At 36.7% G+C, this 16192-nt stretch overlaps 1 protein-coding gene across 1 annotated transcript; it reads right to left on the bottom strand.

Moving 5' to 3' along the window:
* Window positions 1-2190: 2190 nt before the first annotated feature.
* LOC142838615 (olfactory receptor 6C1) lies at window positions 2191-3129 on the bottom strand. Its single transcript, XM_075954147.1, has one exon. It carries the CDS (start codon window positions 3127-3129, stop codon window positions 2191-2193), a length of 939 nt encoding a protein of 312 aa, XP_075810262.1.
* Between the last annotated feature and the right edge of the window lie 13063 nt (window positions 3130-16192).

The following is a 16192-nucleotide window of genomic DNA, read 5'->3' on the forward strand; positions in this document are numbered from 1 at the left end:
TGCTCAGCCCCAAAATAATCACACAGAAACCGTATTAATTAAATCACTGTGGGTCCCATCAGCTCTAGCTTCTTATTGGCTAACTCGTCCATCTTAATTTCACCCATTACCATTATTTTATATATTACCATAAGGCTAGTGGCCTACCGGAAAGGGTCTAACTGGTAGCTTGCATCTTTCCCCCTGGCAGCTACATACTGTCTCTTGTCTCCACCGTCTTCTCCCAGCATTGAGCTCCGTTCTGCCCTGCTTTGCTATAGGCTCAGAGCAGTTTCTTTATTAACCAATGGTAATCACAGCATACAGAGGGGAATTCCACATCACTGCTCTGCTCTTCTTTTCCAAGTCCTCATTTCTGAGTCCTTTAAAGACTCTTTTCAATATAAAATAAAGAACCTGCAAAAGGGACCCCATGATCCTTGGTCCATATTCAGCCTTGGTAAATTATTTATATAATCCTGAAACCTTCCCTATATCCAACCATTTTCTGAGTATTTCCTCAAGATTCAATCAGCCCTTGATAACAACTCCATCAGGAAACCAACCATTCAGTATATGAAAATGTTAGTTATGTTAAAATTGCAACAATAAATAATAAAGTGATTATTATATATTATATATAAATTTATTGTTGCATTTTATATACATATATATGATATGGGAGTTCTGTTATGCCATGTTAGTTAAAATTGCAACAATCAATATGTATATATATATAAGTTTTGAAGAATTTTAAAGATATATTTTTATTATTTTTAAATGTGTGCATGTGTGTGTGTGTGAGTCTCTTTGTGGGTATGTGTGCATGAGTTCAGGGTGTCACGTGACTGTGAGTCACCTGACATCTGTCCTGGGAACCAAACACAGGTCATCTGGAAGCACTCTACTCTTAACCACTTTGGCTCCTGAATATTTATCTATAGAAGTCACAGCATTAAATGGTATTGTTTAAGAATGTTATAAGTTAAATATATACCACAGCTCAAACTTTTTGAACTTATACCCATAGACTTACATATATGAATATATGCATTAATACTTAATATCTTTGTGTGTAATACACACACACACACACACACACACACACACACACACACACATATATATATATACACACACACTCTCAAATTCTAGCAGTTTGACCAAGGCATACATACATATATAAGAATAAGTTTTAAATATTTGTTTACTAATATTCTATCTCTTAATAGAATCTGTGAAAGCAATTTGTCTCTTTTATGTAGTAGTCATTTCTTCACTATTTTTGCATGTGTGTTGTGTGCTATTGTTTATAGCTTTTATCTATTTGTTCATATATATCAGTTACACATAGGGAAAATGAGACTAATAAAAATATTGCTAATTTATTTGTATGTTGAGTGCCAAGAGAATTTGAAAATGTAAATATTTATTTAACACATATACCTAAAGTTTAAACTAGTAATGGTCCCTGCTGTCTTATCCATAAACCAATCACTGGGGTATGGCTTATGAGAGTGAGCATTGTTTAACACTCTTGGCTAATACATAGGAAAATCTTGCATCTCACCCATTGATATGGTATTTAAGACTCTTTCTCAAAGGCAAGGTGAGTCTGGAATGTCTATGAAAAGTGTTAGCACTCAACAATTGATTATCCAATACAAAATGGTCATCCTTGAATATAAGTACAAGTGACATTGTACACTCTAATCAGGTTGTTCTTATGTGTTTAGGTATATCTGCATATATTATAAAAAGAGGACATTAATTTGAAAGAGAGCAAAGTTTAGTATATGGTTGAGTTTGGTGGAAGGAAATGAAAGGAAGAAATTATGCAATGATTTTAAATCTCAAGTTTTAGATTTAAAATCAAAAGTTTTAGAAAGTTTTAGTGCCATTTTTAATGTTTAGTAAAATATATGTATTATTGTTTATAAATATCTCTCCCATTTCTAGAGCAATATTTTATGAGTATAACTGGCACTGTAATGATACCAGTAGAATTAATAAAATTTAAAAAATAATTGTAATCCAATATTAGAAGAGAAAAATGTTAGAAATTCTGAGAAAAGCAATTTCAGTAGGTTGAGTGAAAATTAAATGAATAGTTCAATAAACTGTTAGAAAAAAAGATATAAGTAGGCCACTGACATCTTTTATTATTTGAATTGGCCTTCAATGTGCCCCTCACTCACAGGCCACATCATTTCATGTACTTGTGAAAAACACCATCTTCTTTGCCATGTTCATAAAGGCTTGCTTGACTTGCTGATTCCTCAGGCTGTAAATGAAGGGGTTTAGCATGGGAGCTACTGAGGTATTTAACACAGCAACTCCCTTGGTCAAAGATGCTCTGTCTGATGCCGAAGGCTTAATGTACATAAAAATGCAGCTTCCATAAGAGATGGAGATGACAATCATGTGGGAAGAGCATGTGGAAAAGGCCTTGGTCCTCTGGCTAGCAGAAGGAATCTTCACAATGGCTCTGATGATATATGTGTAGGACAGAAATATTAATGTCAAAGTGAACATTAGGGTAAAGACAGCACAAAAAAACCCCATCTTCTCCAGGAATTTTGTATCTGAACAGGAAAGTTGCAGCAGAGGGAAATAATCACAGGTATAGTGATCAATGATATTGGACCCACAGTAATCAAGTTGTATGACCAACATGAGTGCGGGAAAGATGATTAGGAAAGAGACCAGCCAGCAGACAAAGACAAGCATTGTGCAGACTTTCTGACTCATGATGGTCAGGTAATGCAGGGGCTTGCAGATGGCAACATAACGATCATAGGACATGGCAGCCAGAAGGTAAAATTCGGTGACTCCCAAGAGGATGAAAAAAAATAACTGAGCTATGCAGTTGTTGAAGGAAATGGTTTTATCCCCTGAGATTATGCTGCCCAAGAACTTGGGTATAGTGACGGTTGTGAAGGACACTTCCAATATAGAGAAATTCCTGAGGAAGAAATACATGGGTGTCTGGAGCTGGGAATCCACCAGGGTGAGCGTGATGATGGTCAAGTTCCCTGTGATGCTGAGTGTGTAGGTGATGAAGAGAAAGACGAAGATCACAACCTGGATCTTAGGGTTATCTGATAACCCCAGAAGAATAAACTCTGTAGTTTCTGTATGGTTTCTCATTCTCCAGTTACTTCTTTTTTTTGTTTTCTGCCAAATATAAAGGCAAAACCAGAAAAAAAAAAACATCAAGAATTGAGGATTAGTAAACTCTTGCGGTTCATTCAAAACAAGGGGCCGTCTTATTGTTGAATTAGTATGCTGTTTCCACCTGTAAGAGCAATTTAAGAGCCGGGCAGTGGTGGTGGTGCAAGCCTTTAATCCCAGCACTCAGCAGGTGGAGGCAGGCAGATGTTTGCCTGGTCTAAAAAAGCTAGTTTCAGGACAGGCTCCAAAGCTACTGAATAACCCTGTCTTGAAAAACAAAAAACAGAAAACGAAAAAGAGCTATGTAAAACTATTCAATACTAATGATTCTTTAATTTTTTTTTTGATGAGAGAAAAACTCATCTTCAAGATAGTTTGAAAAGCAATTTTGTATCAAACTATAATGCCATAGACTGTCATCTCAGTGAGAATGGAAATTATGACAAATACTCTACCAGCCTGGTCTAGAAGAGCTAGTTCCAGGAAAGGAACCAAAAGCTACAGAGAAACCCTGTCTCGAAAAATCTCCCCTAAAAACCCAAAAATAAAAAAACAAAAACAAAAAAAAAATACTCTGTTGAGGATGTGGAAAGAAAAGTACTCTAAAAAATTTTAGTAGTAATGCTGTCTTAGAACAACTAATATGAGAAGAGAATGGAGGTCCCCAAGTAAGAACTCTAGATTTAATATGTAATCTGGTGGCCTCATTCTAAGGTTTATGTCCAATCAATGATATCAGAAAGAGGTTTTTGGGATGATCTTGCAGCTGATAGCCATCCAGGAAAGGTTAAGGTTAACTTGTATTGAATCTGAACCACTAACTAGTCTGAAAAACAGTTAACCCTCATTGCTCCACTTCATCTTCTTATAAATACCCAGTTTCTTCAATAGACAACTCTGAGTTAGAAGTGCTGATATATGTGAAACATTCGAAAATTATATATACACCTTAATGATTGTGACTATGTGTAGCACATTGCAATGACACCCAAATCGCTGTTTTTTTTTCACCCCTTTCTTTATTTCTCTGGCTTTAGAAGCAATATTTTCTGTTCACATACATAAAACCTTGTATTCATTTGCACAAATGAATATACTTCCTCTTAGACTATGCTACCATTTTTATCACCGTCCACATTACTTGGTACATTTACAAAAGGACAAGTTTTTATTTTCAAAGCTAATTTAATGTGTTTTGTGTTTGGTACAATTTTACCTTAAAGGAAGGGTTTACCCAGTTAATACTGACCTTTATTTAATCACTTGTTGACACCATTGTCTTCTTCATACTATACTATGTAGCCTGTGTATTACTTAGGATTTTATCTCTGCATTATAAGGTGAGTTTTCTCAATTATTTACTTTATGAGATATGCGTAAGCACAAGTTCTAAATTTTCGAGGTTGAAAAATTATCCAATGAAATATATATAAGGGAATCTATAATATGCTTATATATTTAAACAAACTGTTAAATTTGACTTACTTTAGTAGTATTATTTTAGTGGATCTGAGTCTAATTTTCATAAAAATGATATTTCATTTATTAAACCTCTAGGTTATATCATGAAATAGTCAAAATCTGATTGCAATCTCTAGCTGTAGCCACATACTAAGGACTCTATAAAATGGCACTACAGATAAGATAATTACAAGTGACTCCATATATACGGCATACTTCATGTAAGTCTTTTGAATGAACTCTTGCGGAATAGCATATTTTAAATATGAAATAAGTCCTTAATTAGACACTGTCCACGTGGGAGTCTTTAAGGGCTATTATGTCCCTGAAAGAGCTGACTTTTGTATAATGGTTTTTATTGTTTGATTCCCCGTATTCTGTAGCTCTTGGTGAGTCCTACTAAACGGTGTGTTTTAGTCTTTATACATAAATTTTAATTATTTAAATCACAGAGTGTGAACACTGTTTGATTATATTTAAAATAATCTTAATACTGAAATTTCTGATTTATTTATGATTTACTCTCCCTAAAACTATAAGAGTCACATGCTGACATTAGAAAAGACTAAGAAACTCACACTTGCCACTGTATGCCATAACCCTGGAATGTATCATTGTTGATGAATAAATGTACTTTTAGAATTAAAAATAAGTAAATGCACATTATTAGATTAGTAGCATTTTGGAAATGAAAAATCCATCTATGTATTTTAGTTTCTTTTAAAGTTGTATCTACTCTTCTTATATGTACTTTGATTTTAACATTTTATGGGTAGCAATGTAATTGTTCACTTTCCCTTTATGGGTTAGAGCTGTGAAGGAATATGTGAAGGACTGTAAATAAATGTCTTAGTGGGTGTCTCTAAACGCCAGTCTCCTTCCCCATCAACATTTCTGTACCAGTCTTCAAAGGTCTGAAAACCAGGCTTAAGGAAACCACAGCATGACTTGTTTCAAGTAGGTGATCAAATATTTAGCTCTACAACTGTTTTAATGTATTTCTATGTGAAAACATTTATGAGAACTCAGTGGTTTATATTCATTTGTCACCTAAATGGCTGTGATATAAATTTTAAAAATTTGTAGATTCCCAAACCATTATAATGTTTTAAGGATGTATTTTACTTGAGAATAAAGATTATTTCTAAACTGTCAATCCATCTCTTTAAATTTCAAATGTTAAATGTGTTAAATTATTTATTTATTTTTAAAGATGTATGTGTGTATGTTTGAACATATGCATGCATATATTTAAGTGTTCTGTTTGCATGTATGCCTGCATTTCAGAGAGGGTATTAGATCCCATTATAGATGGTTGTGAGGTGCTATATGACTGCTGGGAATTGAATTCATGGTCTCTGGAAGAGCAGCAAGTGCTCTAAACTGCTGAGTCATCTCTCTAGCCCAGGGTTAGGTTATTAACATCTCATTTTCTTCCACCCATTTCATCTAATTTACTTCTTACTTGCCTTCTAAAGAATCTGAGGTGAATTCTTTGAACAATTCAAAATAAAAAATTGAGAATGTTAATATTCGTTCAGTATCATGATTATAATTCATCTTAGGGGTTCCATTTTGAGCATCTCCTCAAATTGTGACCTTCCCAAGTCTCTAAAGTAAAATAAATGACAACAATGACCTAAATAAACTAGGTAAAGTATGGGCAACATATATATAATACTCTTGGGGAGAAAACTGTGATGAAGGATGTCGTAGAGTTGAAAGCTTAAAGGATGCTCTTTTGAGAGACACATTTGGAAGACTGAATAATTGTAATTCAGCTTTGATTTGTGTGTTTGAATAATTAGTAATATTTCATGATGGCCTGGATGATCATTTTTCTCCATGATATACTAACTTTGAAAGGAAATTTTTTATTCTCAGCTTCCCTATATTTATTAATTTTATTTCCTCAATTGAACCTCATTAAATAGAAGTCATTAGAAAAATTACAGGGGACATCTCCAAAAATATTTGATTGATCACATTGTCTTCATTCTCTACACATTCAAAATTTGAAGAGTTGTTCATAATTTTGGTGAATGAAAGATAGGGAAGGGTGTGTGTAATATCCAGCTCAGCTTCAAATTTCAAATTGTATAAAAAAATACTCTCTATATGAAGTTGAATGGATAGGGATATAGAGAGGATCTAGAATGATTGGGGGAAGACAAAGTATATGATCAAAATATGCACAAAAGACTTAAATACCTAAGTAAATAAACAAAAACATATTCTTATGTTGGTATTCTCACTGCAGGGTCTAGATCATGCCACAAGGATTATTTTTAGGAATTTTCTTCATTTGGATTTAGCTGACTCCTAAGGAGAACTCACTGAGTGACTAGACTTGTTTTTACTAAATTCTCTTTTTACTATTTTCATAGTTATTTTTGTTATTCTTTCCAGGGAAATATGAATCGAGTACATTAATTACTTTCAATAATATTGGACAGGATCAATTTTCAGTATTAAAATTCATATATATATATGTGAGAAAACCAAAGGAAAAAGAGACTATCAGGTCACAATAACTTCAAAAATACTAGCACTAATATCTATGTGTTTTTGAAAATGAAAAAAGAAACTCTGATCCATTAATAATAATGTTGGTAGAGAAGCAAAAGGGACTGGAAAGGTGGAATTTCACAGAAACGTTAGAAAAGCAATAATACTTCATGCAGGTTTATTCAGTTATATACCAATAGATTGTGTATATCCTTAGGTATACTTCATTTAAATTTTTTCCAACTAGAGAATTTGGAAGAAGTACCTAACCTCACACTTTTAGTTCATTACCTAGGTTTATACAATGAAAATACAGAAGAAAAATGAAATAAATTAATTTTAAGATAACATCATAAAACACTATTGGTTTCTGATTTAAGATTTTATGAAGCTAGTTAGCATCATGTGGCTTTTTCTTAAAAGAGATTATTATTATTTTTAATTCAAGTGGACCACTTAATTCATTTATAACTTTAAATGAGGTAATTTCTTTAAAATAAAATTTCTCTGTTCAGAATAGAGTTTAAATTTCAAGAATGCTTTTGAAAATTGAGACTTTGTAAAATAAATGTGTTCCAAATTAGTAACTAGGCTCTGGGAAATACTGTCTTACTCATTTTCCTTTCAGTTGAAATGGATTCTTAATTTTGACAGTATATTATTAGTAGTAATGGTTTATTAAAGGCATTATTCACTTCAGTGATTAGAAGCTTGTATAATTAATCTCATTTAATTATTCTAACTTATTTCTAGAACTTTTATTCTTGTTCTCAAATGAAGCATTAAGGTTCAGATTTGGTAGTTTCTATTAATTTATACAATGAAAAAAATGTCAAATATTAATAGATTACCTACAATTAAAGAATATTTTTTCAAAATAACACTAAAAAGTCTATGAAATATGAAACTTATGTTTGATAAAGTTGAGCTCTGGATTAATATTTGATTCTGAGAGATTTGCACTTTTTAAAAAATATATTTCCAGCTTACCTGTGATTTTAACACAGCTTCTCAGAACTGCTGGAATAGTAGAAGCAACATCATATATCCCTCCCCCAGGAAGAAATAGAAACAGTTCCAGGACATGTCTTAAAATAATCCTGGTTGTTAATATATTTTATGTCACATGGAACTAAAGTTTTATCCATGCACTTTGCAATTGGCTCAAGGGAGCAATTCAACAAAGCACAAGGGAATATCAAACATTATAACATTAGTATCAAAACTGGGGAAGGAAGCTTGGGGTGCAGTGTCCAGTGAGGGGGGGGCGACTAATAAAATAGAAAGTCATGCTGATTTCTCATGTAACTTTATGAATTTTGATTACATTAATACAGTGGATACTTCATACCATTTTTCTATGCTCATCCAATTGCTCTATGCTAATAAATTAATGTTATAATTTAAATGTCAAACATAATATTAACACTATTTTCCTTGAGGAGGCCATGATTATACTGTCACGCCAATGTTAGATTTTTTTAAGGACCAATATTATTGTATAAGAATTTAGCAAATGCCATCCAAAACATTAAAATAGATCATGAATAGGGGTTTTTGATTGTTTGTTTTGCTTGATTTTTATTTAACTATTTTTTTTTGTTTTATGAGATTATAATATAATTATATCATTTCCCCTAGCCCCTTTTACCTCACAAACCCAGCCCTGCTTGCTCTCTTTCAAATTTATGGCCTCCTTCTTCATTAATTGTTGTTATATACATATGTGTATGTAAATATACATTTATATATTCCTAAATACGTAAATACAACCTCTTCAGTATGTATGTATAATGCTACCTCTCTGTATGTTTTCAGAAATGCCCATTTGGTATTGGATAAGCAATTGGTGTGCTCTTCCTTGGGGAAGACTATGGCTCACAACCTTTTACTTGTTTTTGTTTTCAATTTTTAACTGAAAATACATTTTATACAATATAGTCTGATCATAATTTCCACTCCCCAGAGTCTTCTTAGATCCAGTCTCTCAACTCCAAGCCATCTTTCTCTCTTGTTTTCTTGCTTTTAAAATTATGTTATCATATTATCTACCACTGGTCACTGAGCATTGTATACTCATAAAGAACAGATCGTAATGCTGATTTTCATCTAGTTATGAACATACATATTCCAAAATTTATAAGTCCTTTATAGAATAGTTAGTATTATTTAGTATATCTTATATATTTTTTTAATTTTTAAAAGAATATTTTATTTTATATGTATGAATGTTCTACCTGCATGTATATATATGTACCATGTACTCAGAGAAGTCAGAAGAAGGTGTTGGTTCTTCTGGAACTGGAGTTGGAACAGATGGTTGTGAGCTCCTATGAGGGTGCTGGGCCCTCTGCAAGAGCAAGAAGTACTCTTGACCACTAAGCTATGTTGGCACATGGACTTCAACAGTGAAGCATACTTCATAATTTTAATTGATTTTTAAAACAAATTTTGTGTATTTTAAACAGATTTCCAAACTAAACCATAGTAATAATGGGTACCTAAATATTGATGTTTGAGAACAATGGAAATTGAAAGGTTTTACTAGAAAAGTGAAACAATGGGAGTCATGAGAAACATCAATGGAGTTAATTAAAATGACAAGAGTAAGATGAATGTATGGGAATTTGCTACCTTTAACCATTTAAAAAGTATAAAAAAAACAAAAATTGAAGGCAGAAACTCCATATGGCTGAGAAAACAAACAAACAAATAAAAACCAAAACTGATCCCAGAAGCGATATGGAAATACCAGTGCCAGGATGAGCCATACTGCAGATAGCATTGAGGTCAGGATGGTGTGCAGCACCCTGGAGAGCCCATGGAAACATGTCATCACTGAGTAGGGCAGTGGAGAGAGGCAGAGCTACAGACACAACAGTGGTGACCAAGGGGATGGGGAACGTGTCTTTGCCGAGTCGTGCAGCAGCCTGGAGCTGATGCAGACTCAGCCCCAAACATGCTGACCACCCTGGTTCTGAGCAACAACACGATGTCCAAGAAGAAGAAATGTTTATTTTCCGGATTGGACCTCTTCCATAGACCTCTATGGTTCATTTGGCCCCTGGAGTCTTCTTTGGTATCCACAGCCCACTGCTTCAAGCAGTGCTGAAAGACAAGGTTCATGTGGATGTCTGTGGTACTACAGCAGCCAGGGACTGGGGTTGATGTCTGTGAACTGTGTTACCACCGAAGGCCATGTGGATGTCTGTGGTCTGTGCTGCCTCATGAAGCCATGTTGATGTGAGTGGTATGCACTACCACCAGAGGCCAAGTTGATGCCCTGTGCTGACACTGAGGGCTATGATGATGTCTGTGTCTCTTACTATGGCTTAGGATCATATTGAGTCCATGGTGTGTACTGCCACCAGGGACCATGCTGAGGTCTGTTGTACACGCTGATGTTAGAGACCATGTGGAAGTCTATTATAGGTGCTCCTACTGACTGAAAGTCAAGGAAGCTACTTTTGCCGTGGTTTTGATGATCGGAGACTCACAGTTGAGAAAGAGGGATTTAGAAGACTTCTGTGAGAGCCCTACCCCACCCCAACCTCCCCCATAACAGCCTAGACAGAAAACCATCAGAGACACCTCTTAAAAATTGTGATAAGGATTCTAAAGTTTAGTTCTCTCCAACTATAGTTCTGATGGGGGTATGAGTGGGGAAGGATCCAGTTTTCTGTAAGGGGTTGGCCACCTGGACTTCGACAATGTAAATATATTCTTTATCATCATTCATTTATGCCCCAGCAATGCTTAAGCATGCATGGGTAGCCTGTTTATGGTGGTTGTTGTTCCTATCCTGGGCAGTTCTAGATGCTTGCATTATTGTCATACCCAATGTTCCTCAGTCTTTCTTTATGCTGTCTATCCAACTCTTTTGGGGCCTTCCTCTTCGTTTATCCTGTGCACTTCTCCAAGCAGTGATATCTTCGGGCATCTTTTGTCGTTCATTCTCATAACGTGGCTGAAGTGTCTCAAGAGCCTTTGCTGTATCCTGCAGTTTATTTCCTTTTCTAGATGGAGATGTTTCTCAGTGTCATCGTTGGGCAGCTCATCTTTTCGTGTGATGCCTAGAATCCTCCTGAAACTTGCCATTTCAAACTCATTCAGCTGATGTTCTGAGGAGCACTATTGTCCAGGTTTCAGAGTTGTAAAGAAGGCAGCTCAAGACAAGTGTCTCACATTCTTGTAATTTTGTTGTTGTTGTTATGTCTCTTCCTGACCAAACCTTTCCACCTCCCTGGAATGCAGCCCTTGCTATCCCTATCTGCCTCTTGATATCTCCCACTCATCTCTCAGTCCCCAGCGGGTCTCCCTCCCTCCCCAATCCTCATGATAAGCAGTCAGGGCTGATGGCACACATAAGGAATCCTTTGCTTTACAGAGCTTTGGCCTTTTCTGAAGTACCTTAATTTCCTGCATTAGCTGTTCTTCCTCATGAGATAAACTATCCTCTGCACTAGAGCTGAGGCTGTCTTCCCCATTTTCTGGCTCGGAGGTTATTGCTATCTAGTTTTTGTGCCCCAAAGTGGGCAGACTTTGGTGCTCGCCTTGGTCCTGCACCAGATTCCAAAGTTCTCCCTGGTACTCCTGACCCTATGCCACTCCTCTGAAGATCCTATGGACCAGCGAGTCTCCTCCTCTTGTATTTCTTCAAGTATTTCTTTAGCCGTGGCGACCTCCTGTCTTACTTTCACTTTATCAGTAAGCAGGGCGTCACAGACCAGGCACCATAGGAAAAAGATAGATATAGGGAAGCTATTGGCATCCTCCTTTTGCAGTCATTTCTGCAAATCTCTTTTCATCTGTTCCCCGTCGGGATGTTCAAACCTCCACCTGTCAAACAATGGGCTTGCTGTGGCTATAGTCTTAAGAAAATCCTCTATAGTTCTCTGTTTGACAGTGGTTCCTTGTTGCTCCAACAATTTAGATATCTGATATATCAGGTCTCTCTCACTGCGTGTGGATCCCATTTTACCCCAAACTGTCCTTACTGGCCTAGGACGACCCCGTCTGCTGCCCCTTCTTTTGCCAGCATGGCAACTGTAGTTCTCTGAGCGAGGGACGTCGGGATTAACACACAGCACAACTTCAGGCTCTGCAGGCAAGCCTTTATTCCATTTTCTCACACAGTATATATAGCCCTCAGCAGGGGAGGCCAATCCAGCAAAAGCAGGAAGCTCATCACCACAACTCACATGGCTTAGGGGTAAACATCCTTAAAAACATTGCTGAGAAGAACAGATTGTTCCTGTTTTTGTTCCTGTTTTGAAACAGCCAACCACAAGAGTGCAAAACAGATCAAGTGGGAGTGCGAAGGCCTGTTCTCAAGAGACCCAACACAATCCCCTTTGGAAATCAGTGTGGCAGCTTCTCACAAAATTGGGATACAACCTACCTTATGATCAAGCAATACCACTCTTGGCCATATACCCAAAAGATGCTCAATTATACTACAAAGGAATTTGTTCAACTATGTTCATAGCAGCATTATTTGCAATAGCTAGAACCTGGAAACAACCTAGGTACCCCTCATCCTAAGAATGGATAATGAAAATGTGAAACATTTACACATTAGAGTACTACTCAGCAATAAAAGACAATGACATCTTAAATTTTGCATGCAAATGGATGGAATTAGAAAACACTATTCTGAGTGAGGTAATCCAGACCCTAAAAGGATGAATATGATATGTACTCACTCATAAGTTGACACTAGCTATAAACAAAGGACATTGAGCCTATAGTTCAGGATCCTAAAGAAGCTAAGTAATAAGGTGAACCCTAAGAAAAACATATATAGACCCACCTGGAAAGTGGAAACAGACAAGATCACCTGACAAAATTGGGAGTGTGTGTGTGAGGGAGAATGGAGGGTGGAAGGTGAAGAGGAGGGAAGAGCGGAGAGGGTGAGAAGAACTTGAGGGAATGGAACAGTTGAGAAGGAGTAAGGACAGAGATGATAGCAAGGAAATATATATCTTGATTGAGGGAGCCATTATAGGGTTAGCAAGAAACCTGGCTCTAGAGAAATTCCCAGGAATCCACAAGGATGACCCCAGATAAGACCCTAAGAAATAGAGGAGAGGGGTCCCAATCTTGCCTTGCCCTATAGTCAGACTGATGAATATCTTAAATATCACCATGAAACCTTTATCCAGCAACTAATGGGAACAGAGGCAGAGACTTTCATTGGAGCACTGGACTGAACTCCCAAAGTCCAGTTGAAATGTGGGAGGAGTGAGAATATGAGCAAAGGGGTCAAGTCCATGAAGGGTACACCTACTAAAATACCAGAATTTATCCCTACTGCATGTACTGGCTTTCTGGGAACCAATTCTCTTTAGATGATACCTTAATCAGCGTATATACAGTAGGGAGGGCTTTGGGCCTTCCCCAAAGCAATGTGCCTTCCCCTCTCTGAGAATTGGTTGGGGCATAGGGTGGGAGCATATATGGAGGGAGTGGGAGGAGGGGAGGTCATGGGAACTTGGATTGGTATGTATAATGAAAAAGATAGTTTGTTTTCTTTTTAAAAAGAAGAAAAACTTAAAAAAATAAAGAAACCCACTTCTCTGGAAACTTCATTGTGTGTGTGTGTGTGTGTGTGTGTGTGTGTGTGTGTGTATGAAAGACATTTTAATGGAGTCTCTACACAAAGGGGAAGGAAATGCCCATCTAGACATCTTGTTCCACCAACTAAGATCCGTGGTACTTACTGGGAATGGCTTGAAACTTGATGAATCATTGGCCACAATGATTCCATAGAACTCTCAAACATTTAAGGCTATTGCTAGGGCTATTGGTTACCCTTCACAACCTGACAGTAAGTCCCTATTGCTGAAGATATTGCTTACTTCATGAAGGAGGAATTGAACTAGTGTTTACATAGAAACTTCATCTTTAGACACTAGAGGTCATAACACTGACAAAAAAATAGTGTCTATGGACACTATTAGAGAAGAAAAGTAATCTCATCATGTCTCAGATACAAACCCTGTGATAAAGTAGCAGCCTCCCTACAAGATACACTGGTAAAATAGTGGCAGACATATTGGGGAAATAGCAAACCACCCCTTTTGCATTTAAGGCCTACTCTATGAGATTTAACACACACCAGACATTGTTAACGAGGCCAACTTGAGACATGATAGGTCATGGGCCCCAGGGATTCCCTACTACAATTATTCTGCTAACTGAACACAGCAACCAAATGACCCCTAATGACATACTGTTGTACCCACAGATCAACTCTCATCAGAGAAGCTTCTTCTTGCAGTAGATGGTAATTAATACAGAGGCATACAACTGGACAATTTGTAGATAGTGAGAGACCTTGGAACACCCAGCCCTAAATAGAATGGATTTATCACATATCTCTAATTGATAGTTACTGACTCCCTTGGGTGTATTCTCAGGAGTGACATATCTAGTAAATATACTTATTCTATTTATAATTATTTTGAAGAGCTTTTATGCTGATTTCCATAGTGAAAATCCTAATTTACATCTCTGCTAAGAATATATTAGGTTCCTTCCCACTGCAACTTCTCCAGCTTTTATGATTTTTTGTATTTTTATACATAGAAATGTATTTTGTGCTGCTGTTTAACAATTTCTTTAGAGATCGTTGGAGATAGGATAGGAAAGATGAAATTACCACTTTGAGTAAATGACACAAACTCCAAACCTCAGAAATAGCAAGTGGAAAATGTAGAAAAAAACAGTGCAAGACCCTGGCATGGTAGTCCTCTGAAGAGGACTCTGATTGCTTATGAAATAAGACCAAAAGTTTACATATTGGATCTTCTGAAATAAAAAGGCTATATATAGCAAAAAGTAATGGAGAAGGGTGTTCACAAAAGAAAAACTGCATATGGCCATTAAAAAGTGTTTAATATCCATGACCAACAAATTAAGGTCAATTTGATATTCCATCTTACTTCAGCCAGAGGGACTATTAACAAAAAAGAAATGATGACAGTTGAAGGCAAGGATGTGGGAGGTGATGGTGGGTATGGAACTGCTAAATCCTTTATGCAAATTAAATTAAACAAAAACTGTTGTGATTTGGCTGCCTCACTCTGCCTGATAGTGAAACTTCCTTGTACTCTGTAATTGACATGGATGTTTGTGTTCTTTCTGGCTGGTAGTTTCTTGCAGAAGCATTCCCAGTACACAATACCCTGATCTTGACTTCTGGCTACTCAGCAGGACTCAGGCCAGCTGCATAAAGAGATAAAAGGCTTTAGCTGTAGGAGGGGGGAATAAAGGTTGCTGTTCTTCCACCTGTAAAGAAGCCTCCAGGTATCAATCCCAGCACCCCCTGCCAGTCTTGGCATCCAGGCTGCTAAGGCAGAGCAAGTGGAGGTCCCACTGAGATCTGGAAAGTGGGGATTCATGAACAGTGTCACTCTATATGCTGGCTAAATCAAGGACCATATTGGGAAGGTAATGTGTTTTATTTTTCATCCCCAGAGATACTTTGAGGGACACCCTCCAAAAGAGTAGCAAATATAAGTGAGAGGTGGAAGGGTGAATTGAAGTCCTCAAAAAGTAACTGAAACTCTCAAAGCAACAAGGCATGGAAGTAACAAGGAAGACAGCTGAAGATTTAGTTGCTTAAGTTAGCCCCTGGTTTACTATGGGAGTGGGTTTAAATGTTCCAGACTGGGAACAAGCCAAGTCAGATTAAAAGGAGTATGTGTTTTTTCAGAGATGGCCTGAGGGATGCCCTTCAGAAGACTGGCCAGTAGAGAAGTAATAAAGAGGAGGCAGGAGGGTGAATTGAAGACCTCAAAAAGATAGACTAGGTACAGATGTATGTTATTATGTTGATTGTGTTGTCTTTTGTGTTCTGGACTGGAGGAAAACATTTGATTCTGGGAACTGCTAAGAAAGGTATTTTGACTTTAAAACACAGGCCTAAGGATTTGATGCTTTGGAACAGGCACTGTTTATTTTATAAAATAAAAAGGGGGGAGTTGTGATTTGGCTTCCCTCATTCCCCTGACTGACTCTGTAACTTTTTTGTCTTCTGTAATTGACAAGGATGCTTGTGTTCTTT

The sequence above is a fragment of the Microtus pennsylvanicus genome, chromosome 20 (assembly GCF_037038515.1).
Source record: "Microtus pennsylvanicus isolate mMicPen1 chromosome 20, mMicPen1.hap1, whole genome shotgun sequence".
Lineage (NCBI taxonomy): Eukaryota > Metazoa > Chordata > Mammalia > Rodentia > Cricetidae > Microtus > Microtus pennsylvanicus.